The sequence below is a fragment of the Phytophthora cinnamomi genome (assembly GCF_018691715.1).
Source record: "Phytophthora cinnamomi strain GKB4 chromosome Unknown Contig26, whole genome shotgun sequence".
Taxonomy (NCBI): Eukaryota; Oomycota; class Peronosporomycetes; order Peronosporales; family Peronosporaceae; genus Phytophthora; species Phytophthora cinnamomi.
Window position 1 is genome coordinate 253,459 of NW_027150959.1, and position 10,291 is coordinate 263,749.

The following is a 10,291-nucleotide window of genomic DNA, read 5'->3' on the forward strand; positions in this document are numbered from 1 at the left end:
GCTGGGAGTCCCAGCCACTACCTGACACCGCAATGTATCTACCTGCCAGTGGCAGATAGTTACATGTAACGATGAGACGTTCGCTGGAGTCTGTGCTCATAACAACAGAAGCCTTCTGAGAAGGTTCCTTCGAGGCATGATTCAAGATAATACATACTGTAGTCAGGAATATATTTCCCATCCTCCGGCTGTACTACAGGCTTCGGTGGGCCAAAAATCTATCGTTGGTGCTGGTTCTATTACCATATTAAAACTTAAAATACGAAATGTAGGATGATCATCTAAGTATAATAAAAATTAATAATATCCGGCAGTAATTTGTTCTGGGCCCGAACTCTCATGAATCTCAGTATTCGCGGAGCCTTAGTTCAAGATCGCAGGTAACCTTTTCTGATTAATGTAAGTAAGCGCTCTCAGCTCTGGGGCACCCAGAAGTACTGAGTGGTGATTCTTAAACAATTAGTTACCTCCCTGCACGCGGATATACCACTTTTCCGCTACATTCTTCGTGTATGGGGGAAATGGTGGCTCATTGTGGTTATGGATCAAGGGCATCATGGTCTTGCTGAGAGAACAAGGTGCCCAATGGCTGCTTTCTATGATAAAATATTGACCCGTAGCCGTCCACGCCTGGATTGTGTTGGTATCGGGCGGGTTCCTTGTGGGTAGACTCTCTTTGGGGTCGTATACGGGTCTGCTCGCGTGTTTGGGTCGTGTGATTTTGCCGACCCCAACGCCAGGCCCGACCGGGAGTATATTCGTGATACAAGTTGTCGTGTTGCAGCGTAGTTTTATGCTTCTAATGCAAGTGTATATGCAATGTATCAGGGAGTCCCTAGTTCGTAGCATCCTGAACCCTCACTACATCTAGCCCCTACCACAAAGCTCAGAACTATCAGCTTTTGGTAACTCGTGTAAGCCTTTTGCACTACTGCCTCTTGGTTCTCGTCAGCACAATCCTCACCCGGTTCAATTGAGAAGTCAGGAGCTGCTTCCTCGTCGCTCTCACTCCCTTCGGCTGCTTCAGGATCTGAATCCGACAGGATATCACCATCAGGCATATCGACCTAGCTCTCGGAGTCGGTTACCGCATCCGACTCGATGAACATCACTGGGGTTGGTAGGTCAATGATCGTCATGCCGTCGGTGTCCGTTTGGTAGCGTGCCGCCGAGCTCCTTTCCGCTTTTTCACAATCCGCTTGTTGCCCCCTCTTGCGGCGACCTTGTGCAATGTTTGTAAGTTTTGTGCCATAATCTTGTGAAATCTCTCGAACCACGGAAACAAAAGAGGTCATGTTGGGGTGCGGGGTTGGGAAAGCTCAGTCAACTCTCGGCGGAATCTTTCGAGAGGATTATTAGTTATTGTAACAAGGCTATTCTCAAGCCCATGAACATTGCATGACTCAACGTTGTAGCTTCCTAGCCATGTAGCACGGAAGAAGCCCCAGAAAAGCTTCCATTTACGTCGTGAATAAACAACTCCTTGTGCACTGCATTGTGCGCGAATAGTACGCTTGACCCTGCGGATGCCTTCGCGTGGAACCAGCTCAGGATCGATCACTGTTAGCACATAGAGCACGATGTTTAACTCGTTCTTCCGATTGTCCTTTGCAAATAACATCGTCATCTAAGTAGAACTCAGCACTCACTTGCTGCCACACTTCGTTGACAGGAGCAGTAAGATCGATCACGGATAGACTGTCAATACGATTTTCATCGCAACCGTGCAGTCAACGATATCAATAGTCACGGCAGAAGTATGCACACAAGTGTGGGTATTCACCAGGTTATGGCCACCGACAGTGGGTCGTATCTCCAAGCGAGCCTTACAGCCCGTGCTGTGGTACGCACTTCACCTAAGTGCAACCTTTCGACTCGAAGTCGACGCCAGCGTGTGTTCGTAGCCCCATAAAAGAGCTTCGTTGACGGCTCGCTCGCTCGCTTCGTTGACGGCTCGCTCGCTCGCTTCGTGGGAGAGCGACGTGATGGCCGGCATGCTCCCTGTCGTTTCCGACATACGGCTCTGGGGGCACACATACACGCACCGAGTCTACTACGTGTGTAAGCCGTCGATGTTGAGCTGGCTGTTGATGTCGACACTGGAAGACCTGTGTCAATTAGTGGATGCTAAGCGAAACACTACTTTCCTTGGTATACATGCAGCTTGTCTGTCGCCAGCCACTCGTTGATCTAGAACCGTTGCTGCGGTTCGCTACTAGCTCGAGGTGTGCGGTTAGCCATGCTCTACTAGGGTTACACGAAATACAGTACGCCATAAGGCACGGCGTCGAGTTATTGCCTCGGTTGCGCGATAAGATGAAGTTACTGTCACTGGACTACACAACCAGAACCACAATCTCTAAAAAAGACGACCCGACAGTGTGTACGACCTCTAACACGATCCGACTCGTATACGACCCTAAATAGAATTTGCCTCCTTGTGGCAAGGTACAGGTGAGATTTCATGGACTCGTTGGGGGTCCTAGGAAGAAGCTGATGCCCGACGACGGCATGATGTCGAAGCTGCACATGGATGGTATAGGTCACAGGCTACTAGTCTCCGGTAACCGAATAGTTCGGCAGCGTCGAATGAGAGTTCGCCGCACAATTGCACGAAATTCGCCTAATTGAACTTAGCCTCGACATCGAAGAAAGTAAGAAACTGAAGCGCCAGAAGTACAGAGACAACAGACGAGCAAGATTTCAGTTTTTCGCGCCGACGTCAGAGCATCCTCTAGTCGTAGGGCGAGCGTTGGCAGCGTTGGGATCGACAGTGACAGCCGCCACAGGGCCACTTCCAACCACCGGGCGAGCGTCGGCAGCAACAGCCTGCTTGATAGTGACTGCAGTACCGAGTACGGGTCGTCGTGATTTTTTTCCCTTTCCGCACCCCTTCGAGTCGAACGGTCGATACTACTGCCGGAGGATAGTAACTGCGCAGTCCACGGATTACACTTTTTCCAGCCCAAGTTTGTCAAGAGTAACTTACATTCAGCAAGAGCAAATCAATGCGATAAAGAGCAAGGTCAAGTTCGGGAAAAACCTTTCCGCTCTAATAAGTGACCTCGAAAGGTCTTCTATCAGATCATACAGGCGATGCGTACGCCAATCTTCAACCCGCCAAGGACTTCGCGCGCTTGTTTCTCGCGGTTACTTGGCTCCTGCCGACTTGCTTCGCGACTACTTGGGAATCGAGTATCTGCCAAGCTCACGTGGCGCTTTGAGAGATGGCTGCATAGCGGGTGGCTCGCGTGCGTTTTGTGCAGTGCGCGCTGCAGCCCCTGACCAGCGCTCAGTTTGTCTTTTCCCATCCGCCAAGCAGCAGCCCAAGGCAAGCCGCCAGCCATCTACAACCACTACGTGCTCAAGGTCGAGATGCGGGTCGTGGACACTGATCGCGGTATGTGGGAGGTGATTGCGAAGGAGGTCGGCGTGAAGTACAACACCGCAAGAAGTTGGGTGCGCCGTCTGGATGATGCCAGGCGTTTGACCGCCACACTCTCCGCTTTCACACCATGGTAATCGACCTACAAGCAGGGGCTCCGAATATGGCATTTATATTTAGTAGGTAAAGCGTGGCGGGATAAATTATCTAATGCACCTAGATAGATGCAGCAGGAAGTTGTGGCATTGATGCACATTAACGCGATAAATAATTCCATTATGACAAGCATATAGTTTATTATCTACCCCTTCTTCTACCTAGCGAAAGTTATCTACCGTTGTTGCATCCCAGTAAGAGCAATTCTGCCGCAAGAAAAGAATTGTCTCCAGCGTCAGCGGCAACAACCCATGCCGTTGATGCCTAAATGGCACGCGTGCTACACTGAAGAAGCGTTCCGCCACGTTAGGCGGGGTGGGATGCTCTTCGGTTGCACTTAGGGGACGCAATCCTGGGCGAGACGTCGACGCTTCCGTAGCCGCTCGACAAACGACTCGGGGACGTCTTCTTCTTCCGCATTGACTGTATCATCGGCCGGTCTGGCAGTTTCAAATGGCTGCAGAGTGGTCTTTTCGGCCCGCATCAACCGATGAGTTTTGCCTCGCAGCGCACGAACACACCCAGACTCAAAGTCTGGGCTGTGCACGATGCTGGCTCGAGGTGCTGCAAAATGGCAAAATATTATCAATTGTTAATAAATGGCAAATGCATATCCTCCACATATAAACTTACCAAGGTAGCGCGCATCTTGAGGCTTAACAGCGATTAGTTCATCAAACCACTCACGGACATTGAGCAAATCCACATTTTCACCTTGTAGCGCCTTGGCGACAGATTCAATGTCGCGCAACTCTTGGTACAACGCGCACACGCGCTTATTTGCTGCCGGGGACGGCAGCAGCACCATGATGTCGTCGTCGTCGACGTCAAGGAACTCGAGCAGCTGGAGGTACCTTCGTACCATATCGAAGGTGGAGCTCCAGCGCGTGTCCTGGCGAATTACATGCCGAAGTGGAGTTTTTAACCTATCCCGAAATTATTTAAATAATTACAAAAAGTAAACAACAGTGTATAAGGAACACATGGACACATCACAAGTACACAGTATAACCTTCCGTAGTTTGGCAGATTGTATCAGAATACGCGGCTTAATCATAAGCGTCTGAACAGCAGCTAAGACCTCTTCGTGGGATGCCATGCCCTCTTGAACACCAAGGTTCAGGCGGTGGCTTGCGCATCCTACAAGCGCTACGCCCATGATAGTTGCGCGCCGGCGGTTTACGGAACAGTTGTCTGCTACAAGGAAGCGACACTGCTCCAGTTGAACGCCGTAGTCGCGGAGCAGCATGGTGGCGAGGAACTCGAGGTGCCCATGGGCGGAGAGGGGCTCGTCCAGCGCGTCGAGCAGCGGCGCCATGCTTAGCAGCGGTGTCTTTAGACAGCCATTTACCTCGTAACAGGCAAACACGACAAGGTAGTGCTCGGACGCGTGTGTCCAGCTGTGGAGCATGATGCCAAATCGCGCAGGGATTTCTGACACGATTGAACGCTCGACAGCCACGACGACCCCGTCCAAACCAGCCCGCAACGTCTCATGCGAAATGGGTTCCAGGTTCGAAAAGCTGAATAACATCCAAAAACGTATGCAAGTTAGTTTCATAAACAGCATAAGCACAACAATATGAAGTATGTATGTACCGTACTGCCTAGCCTCGCGACTCTCGCAGAAGGCGAGAGCCAGATTACACATGACGTTCCACGTCATCCATCCATGCAAATTGGGTGGTGAGTGGCGGACGAACTTGAAGATTGACCCTGTCTCCGCTGTTGTAGCGTCGAGCATGACCGTCTCGTAGTCAGGGTGCTCCCTTCTGACGTGTTGCATCAGGTTAGAGTACCCATTCAGATGGGTTTGCTTCCGCACCGTGCCGCAACGGCAACGGAAATACTCAAGAATGACCTCGTCATTCTCGTTGCGGCACGGGCTGATGTAAAAAGCCGAAACTTGGGCATTGGTGTAGGTTGAGCGAGGGGAGCGGACAGCGCGAACCATGACAGAGGTGGGGACTTGGGGTTTAGGCAGTGAAAATTGCAAACTGGGAGCTGGGTGCTGAGCGCAAACTAGCTACTCGATACGCCAGTAAATCCAGCTTCCCAGAAGTACTGGTAGAAAGTAAATTGTTGGTTGGCAGCAAAACTAATTGTATGAAGGTCTCTGTCATAAATTATGATATATCAAAACTCAACGCGATAAATTATCAAGGTAGGTGGCCCTACCCGCTAAAATGCGAAATTTTTTGTTATTTTCAAAAATAATGTTATTGTCAATGCTATTTTCGGAGGCCATGCCTACAAGATATTCCCGTGGGAACCTAAGTCGTCGCTAACTGCCATTGTTATCTGCATATTTCTTTTCAAGTTGAGCAGTCTAAGGCAGTTATGTATTTTCAGCGACAAATATGAACTTGGTCTTGCTCTTTATCGCATTATGGCAAATCTAGGTGCTGCTTGTTGCTTTTGTGGCAAATTGAATCGTGTCTGCTATTGTCTTACTCATCCTAATCGGTTCAATCCTCTCTGGTCGTCTTCTATATGTAGTGCCCCTGGTGCGGCCCTGTACCCGAAGGAAGCCGCTCTGGGCTGCCAGAATGCATGTCGATTACGTTGTGCTGTTTACTCCAGCAGTTGGCTGCAGAGTGCTGGTGCGGTGCCACGGAGTGCTGGTCTCGATTGCTCGAGCTTGCCAACCTCTCCGGAATGCTGGTGGTGGTTGTTCTTGTTTGTTCTTGCAGCCAGTTCTTGCAGCCAAGGAATGTAGGCAGTCGACGAAGTGTTGCATGCATGCGATGCAGGAGGATCATGGCTGTAAGAATCCCCACAGTGCCCCCCAAGCCGTGCTTACTCTTGCAGAGCAGCAACTGCGTCGCGAAGTCCGTCGGACGAGCTCTCGGCAACACACTCAGCCACTTTGGCTGGCACATCGTTGAACAGTTCTTCCAGACCTTCGTAAGAGTTCTCTGCATCCTCCAAACCTTGCCACGATACCTCCAATTCCCAGCGCGACAGCTCGTCATTGTAGCGCGCGCCGCAGAATCGCTCGACGTTGAGGAGAAACCCTTGGTTGGAGACATGTTGCATCATTTCTCAGTGATATCGAGGCTTGAGTCAGCGTAGAATTTCAAACGGGAACCGTGTACATCATGACGGGCTTTGGTGATGAGATGTTCAATGATGAACGAATGCGAGAGGGCATCAATCACCTTGAAAGGCCCGACCCAACGGACCATGAGTTTGTTCCCTGGTAGTCGAGCATCCACTCGAGACCATAAAACCAAGTCTCCTTCCGCAAAGTTGCATGGGGCCCCTTTCTTTGCTGCCATTTGCTGTAGTCGACGGCGCTCACGTATGTCCGCAACCTCTTTGTGCATTTCCCGGAGGCTGCGGCGTAGCTCATCAAGGCGCTTCACAATGGCCGGCTTGCTCAGATCGACCGCAATTGGTTCGTCGTCGTGGCTGCGATGCGGATTCCAAATCACATCCAGTGCACTAGTAGGTGGCAACCCCGTGAAAAGCTCCACTGGAGCCTTGTCACCCAATGATGGTAGCTCCGTGTGGTTCAAATTAGCTTGGCCTACCGGAAGCAAGTATGGCCACTCCTTCGTGTCCAGCTGATACTCCATAAGGAGCACTCTGAGCACCTGCAGGACATCATGGTTCACTCGCTCAACAGTGCCGTTGACCCACGGACTGTACGGCGGCGTGAAGTCCTGCTTGCTTTTTAACCGGCTGCTAAGCAGATACAACACCGAGTTGCGAAAATGGGTGCCACAGTCAGACTGCCAGGTCTCCGGAGATCCGAATCGCTTAAACCAGTCCATGATGGCTTCAGCGGCTACGAACGCAGTCGGGGAACTGCAAGCGACCAACTCGCAGAAATGCGTCAAATCGTCCTTCAACACGAGTACGTAGCGCAGGTCCCCATGACTTGGAGTCAATGACAAAAAGTCCCAGTGCAAAACCTCATTATGTCTGCTGCACTTTAGCGTAGGTCCCCACGGGCGCTGAATTACATGCGGTCCCTTTACGTGCTTGCACAATAGACACGTTCTCACGAATCGCTTGATAATACCAGTGACCTCATCCAATGCAAAGCGTCTCATTGCGTTCAGCATTGCCTGTTCTCCTCGATGTCCTTGGGAGCCAGCGTGGGCTACGACCAATATGCGAGCCAGCAAACGCTTTGCTGCTGCAGGAATCCACGGCTTGCCGTCAACACACACCAAATCATCCACCACTGTGTGGTCAGGTGGTGCTGATCGTACATGCCTCTGCTGAGCGTCAGCAAGACTTTCGTTTGAAGGCCAGTCAAACGCGCTGTCCTCCAATGGTCGAAGCTGCGAGATTTCATGCGCGCTGCGGGTACGCACAAAGTTAATCTTCTTCACGGACTGACTGCCGTCCCGCACATGCCACCACCTCGACACGATGTCCGCCCATAGGTTATTCGCTCCGGGAATATGCTCGATTGTGTAGATGTACCCAGTTAGACGCATGGCCCAACGCTGCAGCTTCGCCTTGACATGCCTCTTGAGCTCTTTGTCCGGGGCAAAAATTGCGATCAGGTTCGCATGGTCACAGTATAACCGAAACCCATTTGCACGCTGCAGTAAATACTCCAGTGTAGTGCATGCTTGCACAATTGGAAACGCTTCCTTTTCAACGATACTCCAGTTGGTCTGTGAGTCGCGAAACATTCCCCCTTTGCACACCAGCAACTGATGCTGCTGCTCATGGAAGGGCAAGTCATTCTTCCAGTCCGCAACCTGCGTCACCACTATAGCATACCCACATCACTTGCGTCTGAGAACACGCAAATCTGCTGGCCGGGGTCTGGGAACGCGAGCGGAGTCGAAGCGCCGATGCGTTCGAGCATCATGGTGTAAGCGGACTTCTCATCATCGCTCCAAACCAACGGAATGCGCAAAGCCTGTTGTCGACGTCTGCTCGTGCCTTTCAAAGCTGCGTCGAGCGTGGCTTGTAAAGGCGCCGCATGCCGAGCGAAATCCACAATAGAATCTCGAAGCCAATTCGCGGCGCACAAGAAGTATTGTAGATCTCCTGCCGTCTCTGGCAATGGCAGCGCCCTCAGTGCATCAACACGCTCGGGGTCATGGGCGACATCATCTCCACTAATGAATCGTCCACACCACTTTGCCTGAAGCTGGAATAGCTTACTCTTCATGATGTTGAGTTTCAAATTAAACTCACGAAGCAACTCAAAGAACTCCCGCAAAGCCTGCAGAAACTCCTCGGCAGTCTTTGCAAAAAGAATGACATCATCGATCCAGACCAGCACTGCTTTGTAGAGCAACGGGTCGAACACGAACTGCATCTGGTTCTGGAAGCGCAATGCACTATCGGTAGCTCCTTGGGGCACTCGGGTCGGGGTGTAGATCGCGTCAGGGGTCATAAAGCTGAACATCTCTTGCGAGTCCGCATGCAAGCCCATTTGCCAAAAGCCTTTGTGGAGGTCAAAGCTGGCAAATCTACATGAACCACGAACCGAACTAGTTACCACCGACAGGTTGGGTGCTGTGCCCGCAATAGGCACAGTCATTGCGTTCAACCTTCGGTAGTCTACGGTCATTCGAAATTCCCCTTGCGTTCCAGGTTTCTTCACAGGAACGACTGCTGAAGCCCAGCGACTTAAATTGTTCTTGCGAATCGATCCCCGGTCTTATAATTCTTTCGTGTACTCTCGAAGGAACTGCTGTTGCAACGGCGGATAGCTGCGAGCCTTGCAGCGATAGGGTACAGCATCAGCTTTCAACTGTACCTTCCGCGGCTCTACTCGTGCTGGTTCCCCGGTCTCCAACTCGGAACGGAAAACATCCCTCGACTCCGATACTAGGTCGCTCAGTGCATCAGCATGCTCCGTCGGAAAACCGTTGGACAGTGCTTCCGTCACCATTGTGCGCAAACGCTCAGCATGTGCCCCAGCGTCGATAATGCCAAACACAGAGTCAGGTGGAAGACCATCATCTCAGTCACCAAGGTTCGGAGCAGCCGCAAGCTGCTCAATTATCCGGCCCATGTCAATTCCAAGCGAGCGCAAAGTTATCTTGCCCAGCAAGAACTCATCAGTGTCTGCATCCAGTACCGTGCACGGAACTTGGTAGAGATTGACAGGTCCCGCTGCTGTGTTAATGCGCAGATCCAGATGTGCTTCCTCTGTACACACTGTAACTCGGCCATCATACATCTCCACCTCCTGCGGCACTGCAAGCGGTTCCAACCTGACGTCACTCTGCAGCTCGACAAGGTCGTCAATCACGCGGCGCGACACGACGTTGGCGTCGGCTCCACTATGTAACGGGGTTACACGCACAAGTGGCTGCAAGCCACTTGTGAATTTAACAGATAGGTTATCTGTTAAAAGTTTTGGATACTTCCTCACCTTGGTGTAAGACACACCAATGGATACATTGAAGTGGGCCACCACAATGAGTGGTCCACACATACCCAAAGATCCTATTGGTAGAAAGCAGCATCTTTCTACCAATCAGAGACGTGCATATTAGCGGGGCTCTGACAGCCAGCCGCTGTCAACCCTTCCATAGATGATAAACAGTTTTAGCAGATTTAGGAGGAAGATCAATTTACAAACAATACAGTTCTCATTTTACCCAATCTAAGTCACTTGGAATCCCTTCTTATTTAACTTATATTTGTGTATTCAAATATAATTAACCTAAGTAATTACTAAGTACTTACGCTTCCTCCTACACGTTGCGCAACGTGTAAGCAAAAGCAGTGAGCCAAGTTAGACCCGCTACACCTGGTAGCACT

General features: G+C 51.0%; 2 protein-coding genes across 2 annotated transcripts; both read right to left on the reverse strand.

Annotated features, from left to right (window-relative positions):
- Positions 1 to 3,878: 3,878 nt before the first annotated feature.
- On the reverse strand, positions 3,879 to 6,583 carry IUM83_08620 (GTP-dependent nucleic acid-binding protein engD; the record flags this gene model as incomplete). The annotated part of the gene is made up of 6 exons (XM_067933005.1): positions 3,879 to 4,105; positions 4,175 to 4,324; positions 4,404 to 4,467; positions 4,554 to 5,064; positions 5,146 to 5,313; positions 6,345 to 6,583. The coding sequence occupies 6 exons, from the start codon at positions 6,581 to 6,583 to the stop codon at positions 3,879 to 3,881; spliced, it is 1,359 nt and encodes a 452-aa protein (XP_067794171.1).
- Positions 6,584 to 8,276: 1,693 nt separating this feature from the next.
- On the reverse strand, positions 8,277 to 8,951 carry IUM83_08621 (Gag/polymerase/env Polyprotein; the record flags this gene model as incomplete). Its single annotated transcript, XM_067933006.1, has 1 exon — positions 8,277 to 8,951. The coding sequence occupies one exon, from the start codon at positions 8,949 to 8,951 to the stop codon at positions 8,277 to 8,279; it is 675 nt and encodes a 224-aa protein (XP_067794126.1).
- Positions 8,952 to 10,291: the final 1,340 nt, after the last annotated feature.